The following is a 17,130-nucleotide window of genomic DNA, read 5'->3' as shown; positions in this document are numbered from 1 at the left end:
GTATTACTTGATTTTATGTTTAAATAATTTGCAAATATAAAAGCTGTTTTAAAATCCTGAATATTTTTTTTCTTCAGGTTGACAAAAATGCTGAGTTGGTGGCAAGATGGTATTACTGTGCTCTGAGTCAAGAGAAGTTATGTCGACCAATTGTAGCCTGTGAGTTAGGCAGGTATGACTGTTTCCATATGGGCTGCTATATTAAAAGCTATTAATTTATAAATAAAAGAAAGTTATGTGAATCAAATATGACTACTAAAAATTTTATGTTACAGGTTGTATAATAAAGATGCTATCATTGAGTTTTTGTTGGACAAGTCAGCCGATAAAACTCCTATGGAAGCTGCATCCCATATCAAGAGCATTAAGGTAAACAGGTTGTGTCTAATGTTAAAGAGTGCCATGAAAGTTAAAACATGTTACAAAACCTCAATTTGCTTGTGTTCTCACCATATACTAAAAGCATTAAAAATAGTAAACCACAGGGAAAAAAGTCTTAGGGAATGTTGTCATGGCTCAAAATTCATTCGTAAACAGCTTAAAGCTTGCATTTTTATTTTTCAGAATGTAACAGAACTAAACCTTGCAGATAATCCAGCTTGGAGTGGTGACAAAGAGAGTATAAAAGGTGACAAATATGATGACATCCAGTCTGCACGCTTTATATGCCCTGTGGTGGGATTGGAAATGAATGGAAGACATAGGTCAGTAAGTTTTTGGATTTTGTTTTTAGAAGTGAGTACTATACTAAACTTAAGGTAGAGCAGGTAAAAAATATTTGTATCTATAATTTTACAACTCATATACTTAAGCCTTTGTGGGGAATATTTGTCCTCCTTTCAGAAGCAGGTAGTTCACGAGACTACTAAATGTCCTTTCATTTCATGTTCAAGAGAAAAGATAAAAAGTTAACCCCTTCCTAAATTAATTTATATGTATAATGAAGGATGAGAGGGCAATGTTATCAGAGGGAAAAGTGACTAAAAGTTGTCTGGGGGATAAAGCACGGAGAATTGGTATGGGCAAGCAGAAAAAGATTGGGTGAGACATCCCTTTGTGTCACATCAAGCAATTCTACCTCTCCCTCTGTTAGGATCAGAATGGAGATGGATTGTATGTCTATTCTAATATTGCAATAGTATCAATTTTTATTGGGCTGAGGAAGGACATTTCTTTGCATCCTGGTTTGGGCAAATTAGCAATTTTTGATCCTGTGCATATTAACCCTCATGAGTGAGAAGAGGCCAGGTTCACAGCTTGATAGTTGCAAAGTATTTCTTCCTCCAGAGGGTGATTAGCCAGGAGATATTCAAATGGAATTAAAGAGAACCTGAAAAGTAAACCCATTTTTACCAGAGACACCTTAGTATTTTTTAGTTCAGTGGAGGGTGGTAGAGAGGAAAGGATTAACAGTAGCTCTCAGGAAAGGGAGATCACACAAACCGTGTGCATAATTGCTTCACGCAATCTTGAAGAATCTTCCGTGTGGACAGGAGAGGCACAGGAGAACAGCCCCTGGCTGGGGTTGCTTCTGACAGCTTTGATGGAGAGAACTTGAATCAGAGTAAGTGAAACCAATAAGCTTGGTGGAATGTGGAACCACTGAAATAGTATAACTTTGAAGTGAAATGGATTGTGGTGGTGATTCCAGAGTAACCTGCGTAGACCTATAGCAAATGTACAGAAACATCTGAAGACCTTCTGTTTTGCTAAGATCTCCTGGAGAGACTGTCATAAACCTATGCTGAATTATAGGGAGAACGAAAATACGTGTTGTGGTTTAGTGTACCTAATATTTTTTTATTCGATTCTTCCATTGTGTAAATTAATAAGTGTCTACTTATAGGTGCTGAAACCTTGATTAGCTGCAAGAATCTGTAAAGAGAGTTAACTGGCCCTGCTAGCTCATTGCAGTGTTCTTTCTGTGTTAAATCAGAACTGCACATATATCTTTTAGATGCAGGGTTTCTTAAAAACGATCGTATGTCTCATCTTTTCTTTGAAGGTTTTGCTTCTTGAGAAATTGTGGCTGTGTGTTCTCTGAACGTGCTCTCAAAGAAATTAAATCAGAAGTTTGTCACAAGGTGAGTTTTTCTTCAGCTTTAGTAGCAATGGGGTCACATATGGCCTCCGCAGACAGATATAGGTACATACCTGTGTGTATATATATACAATTGCATTCACATCCACTATCATAAAGTGGGGGTTTTAATCTGAATATGCAAATTGAAGTGGAACTTGTAAAAGTTCTGTTTTATGATAGCCTGAAGTAATTCTATATGGCCCTCCTAAATAAAAATGTGTAGTTGTGAAAACAAATGTTTTTGTTCTCAGAGGCAGTTTGATTTTGCAGTAAGTACTTTAGAATTTTCATTTTTTCAAATATTTGATTATAATTTCAGTTTAAAAAAGGGTGATTGGTTTTGCTTTTGGGCTGTTTGGTTTGGTTGGCTTTTTTCCCCTGAATGCACATGGTTTGTGTTTTATCAGCATCTGCTCTATGGGTTTAAACCGATTACATTTTCAGGTTATGTTTTGATCTCTCTATTTTTAAAGGAAACTTGCTGTTGTCTGTTTTTTTGGAGGAGCTCTTCATAGAATTTTCAGCAATTATATGAATTATTCCAGAAAATACTGACTGTATTTCATTATACAGTGCTGGTTTGATCTCGCTATATTGGTTTCTTTGTAGCTAGGGTCAATGATAAAAGTTGCAAGTAACTTTTTTTTCCTATCGCTGCTTTTTTTATCAGTGAAATTTGTGGTGATAGTTGCCACAGTTAGGCAGAGTTATTTTTCACCGAAGACCCTGATATTTGATAAAACATACAGTGTATTTGTATTAAACAAGACCTGTGAAGGAAAAACTTTCTTGGTAAGTTGTTGCAGGTGGTGTGGAATATTATTAGTTAGATTTAGCCTCGTATTGCTGCATTCAGCGCTAATTTTATTTTATAGAATACTGGTTTAGTCCTAATGGCTCTGCTTTCCTGTTGGCAGGTACTGATTTTTTTAATGAGGTTTTTTGCTTGCGTCTAAATTTTTGTTGATAGATGGATGTAACTTGGTAATTAAATGCACGAATGAGATGTTTTGTCTGTGGTTTGGCCTGTCTGATAATCTTATAAAAACTAAATGAATCCCACATGTTTTCTGGATTATCTTAATAATCACTATTTATCATAACCTCATATTTGCATGCAATTGTTTTCACGTACATGTGAATTCTTCACAATATTCAGAAGGATGCTTCTAGAAATACTGAAGTGGATATAATATACTAATCTGTCATCTTTTCATTATTGGATTTTGGTGCTCAAAGACAATAGTAACCCGCTGGGAGAACATGTTTTAGTCCACATTTCCTTTGATTAAGGTCTAAGAGTGATTTGGTAGATTTTTGGATATATACTGATGATAATCTCATTCTGTATTCAGAATCAAGAAAGGGACCAGAACTCTTCTAAATGGGATCATGGGGAACTGGTTGCCATGCTTTCTGGTAGCTAACAGTTTGTTTATATCCAAAGCATTAATTAGCAGCATTCCCACAGCACTTTCTACCTATGCAGCAATGGGGCATGTAGTAAAATGAACTAGAACTAATGAAGAAGAAAAAAAAATCAGGTGTTGTGTATTGTACATACGCTAGGATTAGAAATTTTGATTAATAAATAGAATCCTCTTCTGATACGTGCTCTGTCAAAATGCAAATAGTTTTAGAACTACAGAATGTTTGAATGTTGCAGATTGCCATACATATGTTTCTACTGGTGCTAACTGCTGTATTTTAAGAATTACCACACGTTTTTTGAACCAAAATCTAATCTATGGGATCCATGTGGGCCACAGCATATTTTCTTCATGCCCTTGCCACCTTCTGTCTGTCAGTGTGTGCCCAGATGCCGGTCCTTGTGTGTCCCTGGCACGTCTGTGTGAGCAGAGATGTGGTAAAGTGACTTCGGAGAGTGACATGCTAAGAGCAGTTCAAAAAGAATAATCCTGTTATTTGCTTGTTTATGCTGTGTATTCAGTCTCTCTTTCCAGCTAGCAGTATCTGTGTTTTCACTTCATCTCAGGGGATGCATGGATGTAAACTGGAGAAGCGTCAATCTAGGAGCTGTGTGGCAGTTCTCTTCCCCGCTACTGTGAAATTCAAGGCAGCTCTTTCAAAACAAGCTATTCTTGCGTATTAATTTTGCCTGTGAGCCTACAGAGCAGTCTTGATAGTCTGCTAAATTGTAAACAGCGACAGTTTCCCACAGGACTTTGTCAAACAGATGCTGTAATGATGCAGTGAAAGCATTCACCAGGGAATACAGATATCTAGCAGCCCAAACAACAGTTCTGCAGTTCTCACCTTCCTGCTCATGTACTTTAAACCAGATCACCTGAACTAGACAATGAGTGTGTATTTACATGCTACAAGATGCATATCACAAAATGTTGTGCTTATGAAACTGTAGGCAATTATTTTCCTGTGCTCAGAGCAGAGGATTGCTTCCTTACCAGGCCTTCTGGCTTGGCTCACGGGAATGCTTACTACTCCGTGGAAAGTCCCACAGAGTGTTGTCTCACTGCTCAGTTTTCTTGTTTGTTTGTTTTTTCCTGTGGCACCTCATACAAGAAATAGAGCAATCCATTTGCCCAGTGATATGCAGATCACAAAATAATTGTTACAAAAAAATTGAATGCATATGCAGATTTTGTCTAATTCAAGGAAATAAAAAAGCCCAAGATGAAGAATTCAGCATTCCTTGGTTTATCTCGATGGTACTTGCTGTTGTACTGCATTTGAAAGCCTTTATGGAATCTAGGTACAAGGAGGATCAAGCAGTCTTTCTATCAAAGTTCTCTTCCAAAAAAACATATTTTGCTTGTTACGTGAAGTGTTTGGGACAAATTTTGAAGCTTCTAACTATTTAGAATGAAAAGGGTTGAAAAAGCTTTGTCTAAACCAGAGCAATTTGGGAATGCGAGTAAAACTTATAGTACCTTTTTACAAATAAGTGTATTTTGTTTGAGCCATATATTTGAGGTTTTGTACGGTAAGAAGAGAAAATTTAAACGATCAGTACTAAGTCACATGCTAAAATATGCAGGATAGGACTTTCAATCAGTAGGAAAAGAAACAACTCTGCTTTCAGATAACAGAATTTGGTGAGGCCCTGAGTTTCCTGCTGCTTCCTGTTCTTCAGGAAGAGTTATGTGTGACACGGAAACTGTCAGTTTAAAATTTGCACTTTTGCATAGGATGTTCTCACCCATTGTTCTGTTTAATTCTCCATCAGACTATGAAAAATAAAAGAACAAGCAAGACTGTTCCTACTGCTCTTTTTGTAATTATGGGACCTTGGAGATTGTAAAATAGTGCTAATCTGTGTTGGTCTGTAGGTTTTGGTGGGACCCAAAGTGATTAAATGTTTTGGAACTTCTGTTCTGACTGGCTTCCTGATTGTTGCATGAGCAATCTTTGGTGGCTTCTTGTTTGGAAGTCTGCTATTTGACAAAATTTATGCTTCTAGAAATGATGGAATAAAAGAATTACTTAGCAGTATATAGCGTCTATTTAACTTCACTTTTGGAGGGTTAAAAAAGGCACCATTGCCAATTTTTAATGTTGACTCTCCTGCCTAAGAAGTTATTGGTATAACAGTATGCTAGAGGTAGTTTGGAGACAGGGCAGTGGTTATTGAATCTGTGCTGGAAGCTCTGGGAGTTCAGGTAGTCACTCTGGAAGTTAAGGGCAAGATTACATTTTATAATGGAATTTGCTGTATCACTTCAAAATTTATTTTGCAATTGTTTTCAGAGTCAACAGACTCTAATACACACTTGAATAATACCCTAACTATTAAAGTCTGTGCCATATTAAACACTTAATCAAATGTTTAACTTAGATATAGAGCTATTGAACATGTGCCTCAGGCTTTTTGAAACAGAAATTATGCGTACGTCTTCCCGATACAGCGTTAATGGGTGTGCAGTATGTTATAGAGCAGTGTTTATTGAACAAGGTCACACTGACACTATGTGCTCTTAGATCAACAGCCACCAAAAGTTAGTAAATGTTGGTTGCTGAGATTTAAAAGTTGTGATTGATCTACTCAACAGGATAACGCATACAGAACTTAATGAAAACTTGTTATGTATGTTTAAATGCTCTCAGTTTTTGCAGTTTTATTACTTAATTTTTTACTGCTGTTAGAAGTAAAAAATCTTTAAGAATAGAATGTGGTTATGGTCACTCAGAATAATGAGTAGAATACTGCTTCTTAATGATTGAGAATGGAGTGGTTTAATTATGATTTTCCTGGGGCTTTTATATATGTAAAACTTCGTTTAAAATACAAAATCCTTTAAGGAAGAAGGACCACCCTCCAGTGCTTTTCTTGGATTAACATGTGTACAGTCATACCTAAATTATATTTTATGAGGGGGTTTTGTGCAGATTGTTTTTTCCCAGTTTGACTGGTTCCATTTCTGCAAAACAAACCCATATTATATGAACCTTGCTATTGAATTTATCCTTTTAATGCAATTCAGAAGTAAGACGCAATTGTTCTGTGTAATGGTGCCGAAAGGTGATAGCTAGATACTGGATTTGCTGCAGTGACAGCAACAAGGAGTGTTCCATTCACGTTTTAAAAGAAAACACAGAGTGGATAAATGCTGGCAGTACCCTGCAGTGGATTGGGTGTGGTTTGGAGAGAAATTAATTATGAATATTGCTACGATTAATACATGCCAGAGACCCATTAGCTTCAATAATAGTTTTCAGACTGACTCTCAACAAGCTCGTGTGAACATACTGCATGGCTTTTTTTTTTTTCTTTTCTTTATTTCCCTCCATAAAAAAGCCATCCCCAGCAATATTTATCCACAAGTTCTGGATTATACATGAAACTGAGTACAGGCTTTGGGTTGAGTTTGTAAATTTCTGTAAATAAATAGGGACCAGATGGTCTTTCTTTAGGTTAAAGTTCATTTGAAAGAAATTATGTTTCTTGGAAACTCCTGTGGGAAAATGAGCAGTACAGTTCGGGGAACCTGGGAATAAGTTTGTAATAAAAACTTTTCTGTTCTATTGTTAGGTCATTTGTTGATTCATTTGAATTTTTTTGGAAAAAACGCTTAATCTGTAAGTCAGTTTTCCTATAAAAACCGAGTGATATTTTGGGTGCATATTGAAGCTTACATCTGAATTGAAATTGCTCCTAGTTGTTTATTTATAATTCGTAGTTTCTGATCAAGTGAGCTTGTAAGTAACAGGATGTATTTTATTAGTTCCCATCAGAGTTTGTGCAAAATAATTGGGACTTTGTTTGGATGTGCTGGAGTGAAACTTGAATTCGCGTTCTTGACAAAATACCTCTAAAGGAGGATGAACAATTTGAAATGACTTCTCATAATTCAGGTTTCTCTTGGTCTCTTTCTGTCAGTAGCACCTAACTAAAGACCTTTGGAGACAGGGTGTCAAGGTTTAATCCCATGGAAGAGTTGTCATATTGTATAAAAAGCCACCAAATTTATCCTCTCTGTTTCCTCATATTCCTCTCATCTTTTTGGTTGCACAAGTGAAAGGATTAATTTAAAAGTCCTGAAGAAGAAAGAACAACTCGTGCCTGGAAAAGGGCTGGATCCTTGTTCTTTTTTTATTACTGTTCCCTGGTTTTGCTGGTGTTGTGTGTTGAAAGCCACTTCCTTGCTGTAGACCAGCAAGTGCTGCATTTGGTCTGCAGAAGGTTTGGGAAATGAGATGTTCGTCCTGGTTGCTTCTAGGGATTTCCTCCAATTGCTGCAGACTGTTGCAAGGTTCAGGGAGGTTTTGTTTCCCTCATTTGGGTATGCTGGGATTGAAAGATGGCTTTTCACTCAGTTTGCCTTTGTTTCCTGGTCTCAAATTTCCTGTCTCCTTGCCCTAAGCTCCTGCAGAGACTCAGAAACAGGAACTTAAAGGTAAACGTGCGTTGCAGGACCCCAACTACTGTTACTGGCACACACCCCCTTTCATTAGGAGCAAAGCCTGAGTAGTTGCAAGAGTGACGTTGCCACGCTACACAATGAAATTAGAGATGCAGCTGGCCATGAAAAAAAACAACAGTGAAACGGACTGTGTATGAAACTGGTTGTCACTTGCTTATCTACAAGGTCTGAAATTTTAGCGTGAACTTCATTATTCAAAATAATCTATTTCATAAGACATACAGTAGACATGACATTAACTTGTGCTCTTCATATTTTATTTTTGTTCAGTCATTGCTTCCATTTTATTATTTTCATACCAGCTAGTCCTTTTTTTTTGGCTGCAGACATGAGGAATCTGTATTTTTCCAGTTAAATAAGTCACTTAAAGGATTATGAGCTTCCCCCATGTCTTCAGTAAGTTAGAGATTTAGACATGTCATTTTCTTTGAGAATTAACCCATTAGCAGTTGTTGCTCTTTATCTTACTGTAATAAATAAAAACTAATTCCTCATCTCACTGGCGGACCCGTAGTACAGACAGTATTGTGCTTACCCTCGTGCTGTAATGCACAGAGTGAAGCCTATGGCTAAAAATGTCAATGGTTTCTCTCAGTATTTTGAACGCTTGTTTAGACACTAGTTAAGCTCAAATGTTCAGCTTCATGTTGAAATAGTTCTCTTGCTGAAAACGCCAGTGATCTTCGATGGGGACTTCTGCCTGGTGCAGTACTTTAAGCCTGTAGCGTCTCTCTAGGCAGTCCATAACAAGTGGATATGTTGCAGGCTCAAATTTGTTGGCAAACAAATGAGGTGACTCAATAATCCACTGCAAATCCCCTAGCCCGTAGACACAAATATCTCTGATGTAATGACCTGCAAAGAGAAATTGAAGGTACCTGAAAGCAGCAGCAAGCTGAACAGAATCAGTTAAAAAAATAGTTTCACTCTATTGTGTTACTAACAAAAAATTACCTTTTGATTTCACACACAGCATCACTGAAATATATCTAGAGGATAATGCTAGATTTTAAACATAAAGGCAAGGGTTTGGGTTTGTATTTTACACAAATGGATATGTGTTACCTCCAGCTGCCTCACTGACACCTTGCTCTGCTTAATATTCTGTCTCGTAGTTGGGCATGCTGAGGTTCTGATCTCCTGCTTCTATTTAGATACCTGTTTAATGCAGTACTTTACTGTGCTACGTTTGTACAGTTACATATTTTAAAATTTTTTTTGCATGCTTTCCATGTGGTCAGCACTATTCTCCTTTTTTATTAATGTTCAAATTGAAGAGACTTAATCCAGCGTTGATGAAAGTATCTGACAAACATGCTTGTCAAGTAAACCCTCTACTCTTCGCTGAAAACCGATCAGCCAAGTTAATGCGTTGGTAATAGGAGGTTGAAAGAACAGTTGTCAGTATATGGATACTGTGACGATCTCTGCAAGACTACCTCAGAAGCTATTTAGATTGGATACGGTGGAGTAATTTAGTAGGGTGGCTTGCTGTTTTATTTAATGCTTCCAAAATAAAATATATGTGACCACTTAATAGCTAGTTTAAAGCATAATACATAATTTGCAATGAATGCTAGTCAGTGAATCAAATTTAAGTTCAAGATCAAGATTCACATTACCTTTGCAGCCTTTGTGCACGGTTCCTTCTTGGTCTTTCCATTTAATGGCTCGTATGTTCCCTTCCCAGTCTGCGTTGGGTGTCGCCCCTGGTGCATCTTTAAAAACATACGGTTCTGATGAGATTTCTTTCTACTTACAGCGAAAATTTTCACTGACGACTTATTAAATGTAGCTAAATTAAGTATTTGTTTGCAGATATTTACATCATAAGAACAGACATAATTCTCAGTTTTACTGCTTTTTTTTATTCCTTGAGAGCATGAGCTTTCATGTAGCCAAAAACCTCTTTTAGTCAACATTTTTCTAGCCTTGTAGATAATGATCTGCACCGTAAGTAGTACTTTTCTGGAATCAAGCTTTGTTTCTTAGCCATCGGGAGAAGTGACTTTTTTGAAAGAGCAGCATCAAGGCTGAAGAAATCACCATATTTATGCAATGCAACTCAGTTAAGTGGTGGTGTTAAGCTCTGAACTGGAGCTCACTAGCTCTCTGTGTCAGAGACCTTGCAATGCTGTTTGTCCAGGGGTTACTCATAGTAGAAATAACATATATCTTACCATTTAAACGATTCAGTGTGACCCAGTAGTGTTCATCCGGACTGTACGTGTCTCTTGACCATTCAAGCAAATCTTTTGCACGTGCATCAGTCAATGTAAACTTTACAAATTCTTTAGTGAGTATGTAATAGGCAGTACCAAAATATATTGTCAAATTATATGGAGGTTTAGCTTTTATATTCTTTGTTGGATACACGTATGACATTCCAGAATGTACGTATTCTCTGTAACTAACCTGTGTCCTGTGTTTCATATGAAGTGGTTGGACTACCCCGGGAGTCATATTTTTACCATTCCATTTACTTTTGATGTATCGTATAATGTCTTTGTTTGTTTTAATGGGATAATCTTGACCACATAGATTAATAACATAATTCCACTGAATTTTGGAATGCACTAGATCTCTCATGCAATTAATATCAGCTTGTAATCTTGAAAATCCTGCATAAACAACATTTTCTCTTTTTGAGGAAATAAAAATATTTTCAAAGCAATTAACGATGTTTTGTACAGCAGCTTTATAATCTTTTGGTGACTTTTCATCAACATGTATGCAGTAAATATTCTGCGGCATATAAATAGCTCTTAGCAGCTTTACAAACATTTCCAACTCCTTGTGAATTGTGATGATGTATGCCAATGAGAAATTTCCTTCTTCATCTGACAGTGGTCTTGTGATAAAATGCAGTGTCTTCAAAACCGTGGAGCAGTTGCACGAAGTCTGAATGCAGCTGAGTGTTTTGGGTTGGTGGGTATTCTGGCAAAAGTTTCCAATTTTAAAGGCAGCCGTTTTCCCCACAAAAAGAGCTGAACAAAGTTCATCTGGGTAAAAACCACACTCTGCTGTACTTGCATTGAATTTTTGTTCATTTGGCTCCTCAGAAAGCGTATCCTTTAGGTAGATAAAAGTGTAGATGAACATACAGACAGCAATGCACAGTAAAAATCCTGATTTTGTTGCATCAAGTGGGTTCATCTTTTATTTTCCAGATACTGTCTTCTCATCGTAGTTTGTTTAAGCGTTCAGATTAGATTATCTGAAAGGAAAAGTGAGATAAAGAGAGGGAGAAAACTTTTTGACTTTTTTTTTTAATAGATGACCCATTAGTGATGCATTTCTAAACACTGAGATTACTCTATTTCCAGTGTGTGTGCCCACGTGCACTGTACTCAGCCACTGGAAATGGTACTTGCAAAGCCACGAAGCAGTCTTTTTAGGACAAACAAAATTACCCAAAGAACCCAAAATGACTTTGTATACTTCATTACTTGAACGGGGGGGGAGGGGCAGTGCTAGTCCACTGGATGGAAGTTTCTTCTACTTCGAGGCAGCGTGTTTGCCGGTAGGTGAGTGCAGTGCCATAAGTTGGTCAAGGTCTAGCTTTAGAACAGGGAAGACGTGTGAGCAGTGAGCACTGTCTGCCAAGGGACGGCTGGTGCCGAGATTTCCTTAAGGCCTGGGAAACCTTAAGTTCTGCTGGAGGACTAGAATTCAGTAAATTAAATCAGCAGAAAAATTATTAAATAAACAAAAGGAAGAAACTAAAACGTAATCCACAAAATACACCATTTTTTATCCTTATAAAGTCAGCAAATGTTTCTAACTCTCTGAGAGATTTTTTTTTTTTTTGTCTCTGACATCTTTGTACTAGTGCTTTGGAAAACAGGACATGCAGACAACACTCATTTCTTATTTTTGGCATATGTGCATATCCTGAGATAAGTACACTAGTGCCAGTATTAGCATTTAGAGATAACTGTAATTTACATCAGTATTGGCATAGGAGTTTTTCCATTGTGATTTGTTTTCTCCTGTATGCCTTGCTGAAAAGTCAGCAGAAGGAGAGTGCAGCAGTCCTGAATCCCACAGCAATTACATGAAGCATTTGGTATAGAACTTGCTAGAGAAAATTCCAGGGTTGGGGGAAGGGTCCATCAACTGCCATTAAGCTTAATAGTTAAATTAAGAAAAATTTTTATTTTAAAGAGAATTAATTTTCTCTTTATTTTGTTGCATGAATTTGTTTTTAATAAAATTAGTGTTTCACTTGTAAATATTTTGTGCTTTGCAGCTGTCAACATCACAACGTATTTGCTATTACATAGGAACAGAAAACAAGCATATTTTTATAAAGGTAATTTCTCTATAGGAATGTTATTGTGGTTGGAAGGCTCTACATTTTCATTAGAAAGAAGTGAAAAATACTTTCTTAATGAAAACTCAGTATACATCTGCCTTAGAAGCTTGCAAATAAAGAGGGCATTGTAGTTAAAGAAGAAATGAGGCATAGAATTTTAAAAGCATTAAAAATACAGAATTTGAGCAAAGAGAATGGATACTCTGTAATACCACAATTTTAAAACTTATTAGGCTGTTGGGAAAGAATGTATTTATCTTATTGTCCTTACTGGTATGCAGTGGATTTCATGCTGGAAGAATGCCTCTTTTCCACTTAGCATTCCAGAAAGTGGAGTTGTATGTTAGGTGGAGGGTTCATCCATTTTGCTTTTATGTTCAGTCCGCAGCGCTCTTCAGTCTGCGTTGAATGCATAGGCCAAAGAAAAACATTAGGAAATTACGTCCCAGAAGAACGTTGTGGGTTTTTTCTTCACATCTCCCAAGGGATACGTTTACTGGGTAAACAAGCTCGATGTGAGTCTTTTATCCACTTGAACGAAAAACCTCAGGAAATCAAATCCACGCCAACCTTTCCATATTGTGTGGAAAGGAGGAGAAAAGGCACGCTGAAAGGTGAAAGCCAGGATTTTCACAGTAAAAACAAAATACACTAGGGCTGTTGCCTGCTACCAGCCGACTGCCAGAGCAGAGAATAGATTTGCATAGGGGCCATTATATACCAATAGCAGAAGTCAGGGAGAGGGAGTGTCTGTTAGGGAAGCACTGGGTTTTGTGGACCTGGAGTCAGAAAAACTGTTTCATTCTGAGCGACTAATTACAGGAGGAGCATTGAGGTTCTCTAAATCAGTGAATGCGATGTGATCTCTATGGTACATGGCAGGGAAGGTTCATTCTGGACATAAGAATTACATTGGAGACGGTTATGGAAATATTTGGGACTTTATACCTGCTTAGAATATAGAACATCTGTACAGAATGAGCGCGCTCCTCAGGGGTTTTTTTTCATTAAATGCATCTTTGTGGGCAGGTTGCAAAGGGTAGTTCCCTGGGGAACCAAGCTATAACCTGTTTGTTTCATACACTTAAATTTTTATTACCCTTCAAATAATAGCTTCCAGGGATGTTTCAGGTTGTTAAGGGTTTACTGTGGATTTTTCCTATTGAACATCTAGAAACTGTATTTTATGTGGCAGCATAGAAGTACACAAACATCCCGTTATCAGGTGGAGGAGAAACAATTTCTTCTCCAGTGTTCACACGTTTGTGGAGAATGACTAAATGATGAAGCCTTGCCTACAAGAACAGGATTTGACATCTTTCAGCCTCAGGGTATATTATAGAATGAAAGCATTGGTTTTCTGGTGGTGTTTTACCAGATTTAGAGATAGAGTTGCAGCTGTTAGTCCCATTGTGTATGAAATTTGCAATTTAGAAGAATCCTCTAGCCCCTGTGATATTGTCTGCTGTCAAGGATGATGCTACCCTATATCATCCTGCCCTCGAAGAGGGCATACTGTTGAGAAGATCCACTGTCCAGGCATAACCCAGTCTAAGCCTACCTTGCCTTTATGCAAGAGTGCTGTTAACACGTATTTATTGTTATCAGAATGTCTCTCTGAAACTCAGCCTCTTCTATGTTATGGGTAGGTTTTCTAAATCTGGTGGATAATGTTGTCTTCATTTTTAGAAGTGCCAAGAGCAGTGTTTGATGTTCTTCAAAAAACAACCTATTTGTAGGGATTTTCAAGCACCTTCGTGGCTGCTTTTATGGATGTTACTTAACAGAAAATCATTGTAAGCCTAAGCTCCTCATCTCGATTAAAAAGGTAAACTCGAGAAAAGTGGAATTATGTTTATGCCTGAAAATAAGCCTGTGAAATATCATCTCAGTTCATCAAGGCCCCATTAGCTGTATGCTTTGCTGTACGTGTCATAGTAACAAACAATTTTAAAAGTCTCTGTTTCTTCCTGCCATAGGATTTTGGACTGCATCATTGCACCTCTAAATATTCTATTTTGTCTGTACTTTTTGTGTTTGCTTATTAGTAGTATTCAGATAACATTTAGTTTGTATGACTTCATAATTCACTGAAGCAAATTACTTAGGAATACTTAATCTTCTAATAAAATGGTTAAAAGGCATTAACTCCTTATTTCCAAATCCCTTTATGTCTGATTTTTGTCTGAAAGGCGTTTGTGCAGCCATTGTTGTAGATCTTTTATAAGCAAGTGAACACTAATTCAGTCCTCTAAAAACTTAATGTTAAAATTAGCACTTTTAACTGCTTTTTACTTTGCTTTGCTTTTTGCTTAAGCCTGGGCTAAGTATGCCAAGTCTGCTTCTGTGTTGTGACACGCATCAAGTAAAAGAAAAGAATTCTTCATCAAACTCAATTAATACTACCTTAGAATTTTTAAAGCATTCTTACTTTAAAATATTGCATTGGGATTTAAACAGATTTATGGAGGTTTACCTGTTCATCTTTGCTATTTTTTTCTGTTTTCCTGGTTGATTGTTTTTTAACTTGTGTAGTTCATTTGACCTCATAACAATTTAAAAAAAAAATACTATGAAAGCTATTTAAGCTGTTAGGTTTTTTACAGCCCTAATAGTTGCTTGCAACAGAGCATAACAAGTATTTTTAAGTGTTGTGATTTTTAGGATACAAAAACCACTAGTAGTAGTGACCTCCACCCTGCTGTATATCTATGACAAAGTAAAAACCCAAGCAAACAAAACTTAGTACCCTTAGTGCAGATTTGAGTATTTTTTTAAAGTGAAATGGTCTTTCTGAAGTGAAAGTATTTGTCCCTTTACAAAGATTAAAACATGTTGTGTTTTAATAAAGGAAAACCAAAACCCTGAAGTCCTACAATCTAATTTATTCAGTCTTACCTTGTGCAAAATTAGCCAGGAGACAGCAGCATAATAAAAATAAATAGAGAGTCCCATTGTCCTTCAGCAGAATTCAGACAGCGTTCTTCATTCTGTCGCTTGTGGAGAAATCTCGCGTCAGTGAAAGGGGTTAAACATTAACGTGACTGTTTTCATTTAAGACTTCATCTGGCTTCCCGCAATGCTTAGCATATTTATTCTGCAGTAATGCTGTTTAGCTTCATAAACCTCCTCAGCTTCACAAAAATGAGAGAAAACTTGAGCTTCTCCAAATTTCTATTGCCACTCTTTCTGAGACAGCCTTTAAAGGGCTGAAATCAGACTTTCAAATATGTTTGCTGGTGATTATAAATAGTATTGCTTTACCTCAGAGACTTTAACCTCTGCACTGCAAGCGGAGCATGCTGCATGATGAGAACTGGAAAGGAAATGAACCTTCTCCTCCTCCTCCCCTGGTTCTTAACTGTTTGCCTGCTGAAACTTTCCAATTTGCAGCAAATAAGTATAACAAAGAATTGCTTCTGGTCATTTCTAGTAGCTGGAAGCTTAAAAGACAATAAATGAAATCTCTCCTTTCGAAACGGAATGTTTACTGTGTTACTGCTTTTATAAAGGTTCTTGTGATTTTTAATAAGTGAAAAATTAACAGCTTAAATTTACTGGAATTAGCAAGCTTTGTGGTTCTAGGAACAAGAAAGAAGGCTGGTGGATTCAGATAAAAATAGCGTGGTGGTCAGAAAGAAATAGAAAGAAAACCTCAAAGTAAATTAAGGCACAGCTGCAGGTATGGCAGATACAAAATTATCATTGACTTTAATCATTGACTTTAAGGGAAGCTCTGTAAATACAAGCTTCTGCTTGGACAGTATTTTTGTAGGAGGTGCTACAACCTCTGAGTGAAAGTTCACATTCTGTGAATTAGTATGTGGAGACTTTCCACTCTTACCAAGTTATCTTTACTCTTTGCCGCAGCGTATGTCCAACTAGGGTGGTGTAATAAATAGCCAGATCCCTTAAACAGAAATGGCACTTATTTTATTATAGGGACAAAGTCGATAAAGGAAAAGCACAGCGCTGGGTGCATGACTCAAGTCAGAGGCACACCAGCTAACACTTCAACCATGTCTTATATACATTCAATATTGCATACGTATTCACTATTTTAGGCAGAGTAATTGTTTATAATGATTGATTATCATTAGTCCTTTTCTATTTGTGTGTTTCCTTCTGACAGTTGTTTCTGAGGATCGATGATCTTCAGTTCCCTTTTCCCATGCATGTGTTTCCTTCTGGTAGGATCGATTATCATCAGCTCCCTTCTCCTATGCATCTGTTTCCTTCTGTTAATCACTTGTGGAGTCTTTTGGAGTTCTCTTTTGTTTCTCTCGGATGTTTTTCTTCATGATGTTTTTCTTCATAGTTGCTGTTAGTTGTTATCTTTATAAGTCAAAGACTTATAGCCTTGTTATTATGGCGAAAACCAGCAATACCTTCACTATTTTTCACAGGTGGCAATGTCAAAAATTGCATTAATCAAATCTTACACTACTGATTTTCTAATGAATAAATCGCTGGAAGAGTACCTCTCTTAAAATACATTTTTAGTTAACTGTTACAAGAGACAATAATCTTTAATACATGAGCTTGTGTGACAGGTAAATGAATGGTGGTATGTATGATCCTTGGTGGAATAGGGTGTGTGTTCAGTCCTCTTTCTAAATACTACCCAGTTTGAAGAGGGACAGTCAGGTTGTACTCATACATCTTCTGTAATCCAGTGGGAATTATTTTGGAAAAGTACTCATGTCTTTATGCATTTCCTAGTAATGGTCATATTTAGGAGGACTGCAGGAGTTAACTTGCTGCCTGTAATTTGGGAGTTTTCAGGTTTCGCAGAAGACATTAAACTGTAGCATTGATGTAAACAT

At 37.0% G+C, this 17,130-nt stretch overlaps 2 protein-coding genes across 5 annotated transcripts in view; one reads left to right on the top strand and one right to left on the bottom strand.

Annotated features, from left to right (window-relative positions):
* RTF2 (replication termination factor 2) overlaps nt 1–17,130 on the top strand; it is a 29,588-nt gene that overhangs the window by 1,814 nt on the left and 10,644 nt on the right. The window contains exons 2-5 of the mRNA XM_074605664.1: nt 78–172; nt 276–369; nt 565–704; nt 2,006–2,084. Of these exons, the coding sequence (XP_074461765.1) occupies nt 78–172; nt 276–369; nt 565–704; nt 2,006–2,084 (408 nt within the window). The remainder of the gene's footprint in view (nt 1–77; nt 173–275; nt 370–564; nt 705–2,005; nt 2,085–17,130) is intronic.
* LOC141750482 (beta-1,3-galactosyl-O-glycosyl-glycoprotein beta-1,6-N-acetylglucosaminyltransferase 7-like) lies at nt 8,222–15,678 on the bottom strand. 4 transcript variants are annotated; one of them, XM_074605662.1, is made up of 6 exons: nt 15,569–15,622; nt 15,203–15,300; nt 12,576–12,703; nt 10,167–11,203; nt 9,609–9,704; nt 8,222–8,841 (listed from the first exon to the last, which is right to left on the bottom strand). In XM_074605662.1, the coding sequence occupies exons 4-6, from the start codon at nt 11,140–11,142 to the stop codon at nt 8,615–8,617; spliced, it is 1,299 nt and encodes a 432-aa protein (XP_074461763.1). In that variant the 5' UTR covers nt 11,143–11,203; nt 12,576–12,703; nt 15,203–15,300; nt 15,569–15,622; the 3' UTR covers nt 8,222–8,614. The 4 variants fall into 4 exon arrangements, with proteins under 4 accessions (XP_074461763.1, XP_074461764.1, XP_074461762.1 ...); XM_074605663.1 differs by lacking the exon at nt 12,576–12,703 and having other exon boundaries at nt 15,569–15,678; XM_074605661.1 differs by having other exon boundaries at nt 12,576–12,911; nt 15,203–15,628.

The sequence above is a fragment of the Larus michahellis genome, chromosome 12 (genome assembly GCF_964199755.1).
Source record: "Larus michahellis chromosome 12, bLarMic1.1, whole genome shotgun sequence".
Lineage (NCBI taxonomy): Eukaryota > Metazoa > Chordata > Aves > Charadriiformes > Laridae > Larus > Larus michahellis.
Note: the sequence above shows the minus strand (reverse complement) of the source record. Positions and strands in the feature narration are given on the sequence as shown.

Bases quoted from the DNA above. Each gene is read 5' to 3' on its own strand.
- LOC141750482 (XM_074605663.1), bottom strand. From the start codon at position 11,142: ATGAACCCACTTGATGCAACAAAATCAGGATTTTTACTGTGCATTGCT. The intron at 9,705-10,166 runs GTAAGATATATG...ATGTTTTTAAAG, and splicing joins CACACTGAATCGTTTAAATG to ATGCACCAGGGGCGACACCC. The intron at 8,842-9,608 runs GTAATGTGAATC...TTCTCTTTGCAG, and splicing joins CGTGCACAAAGGCTGCAAAG to GTCATTACATCAGAGATATT.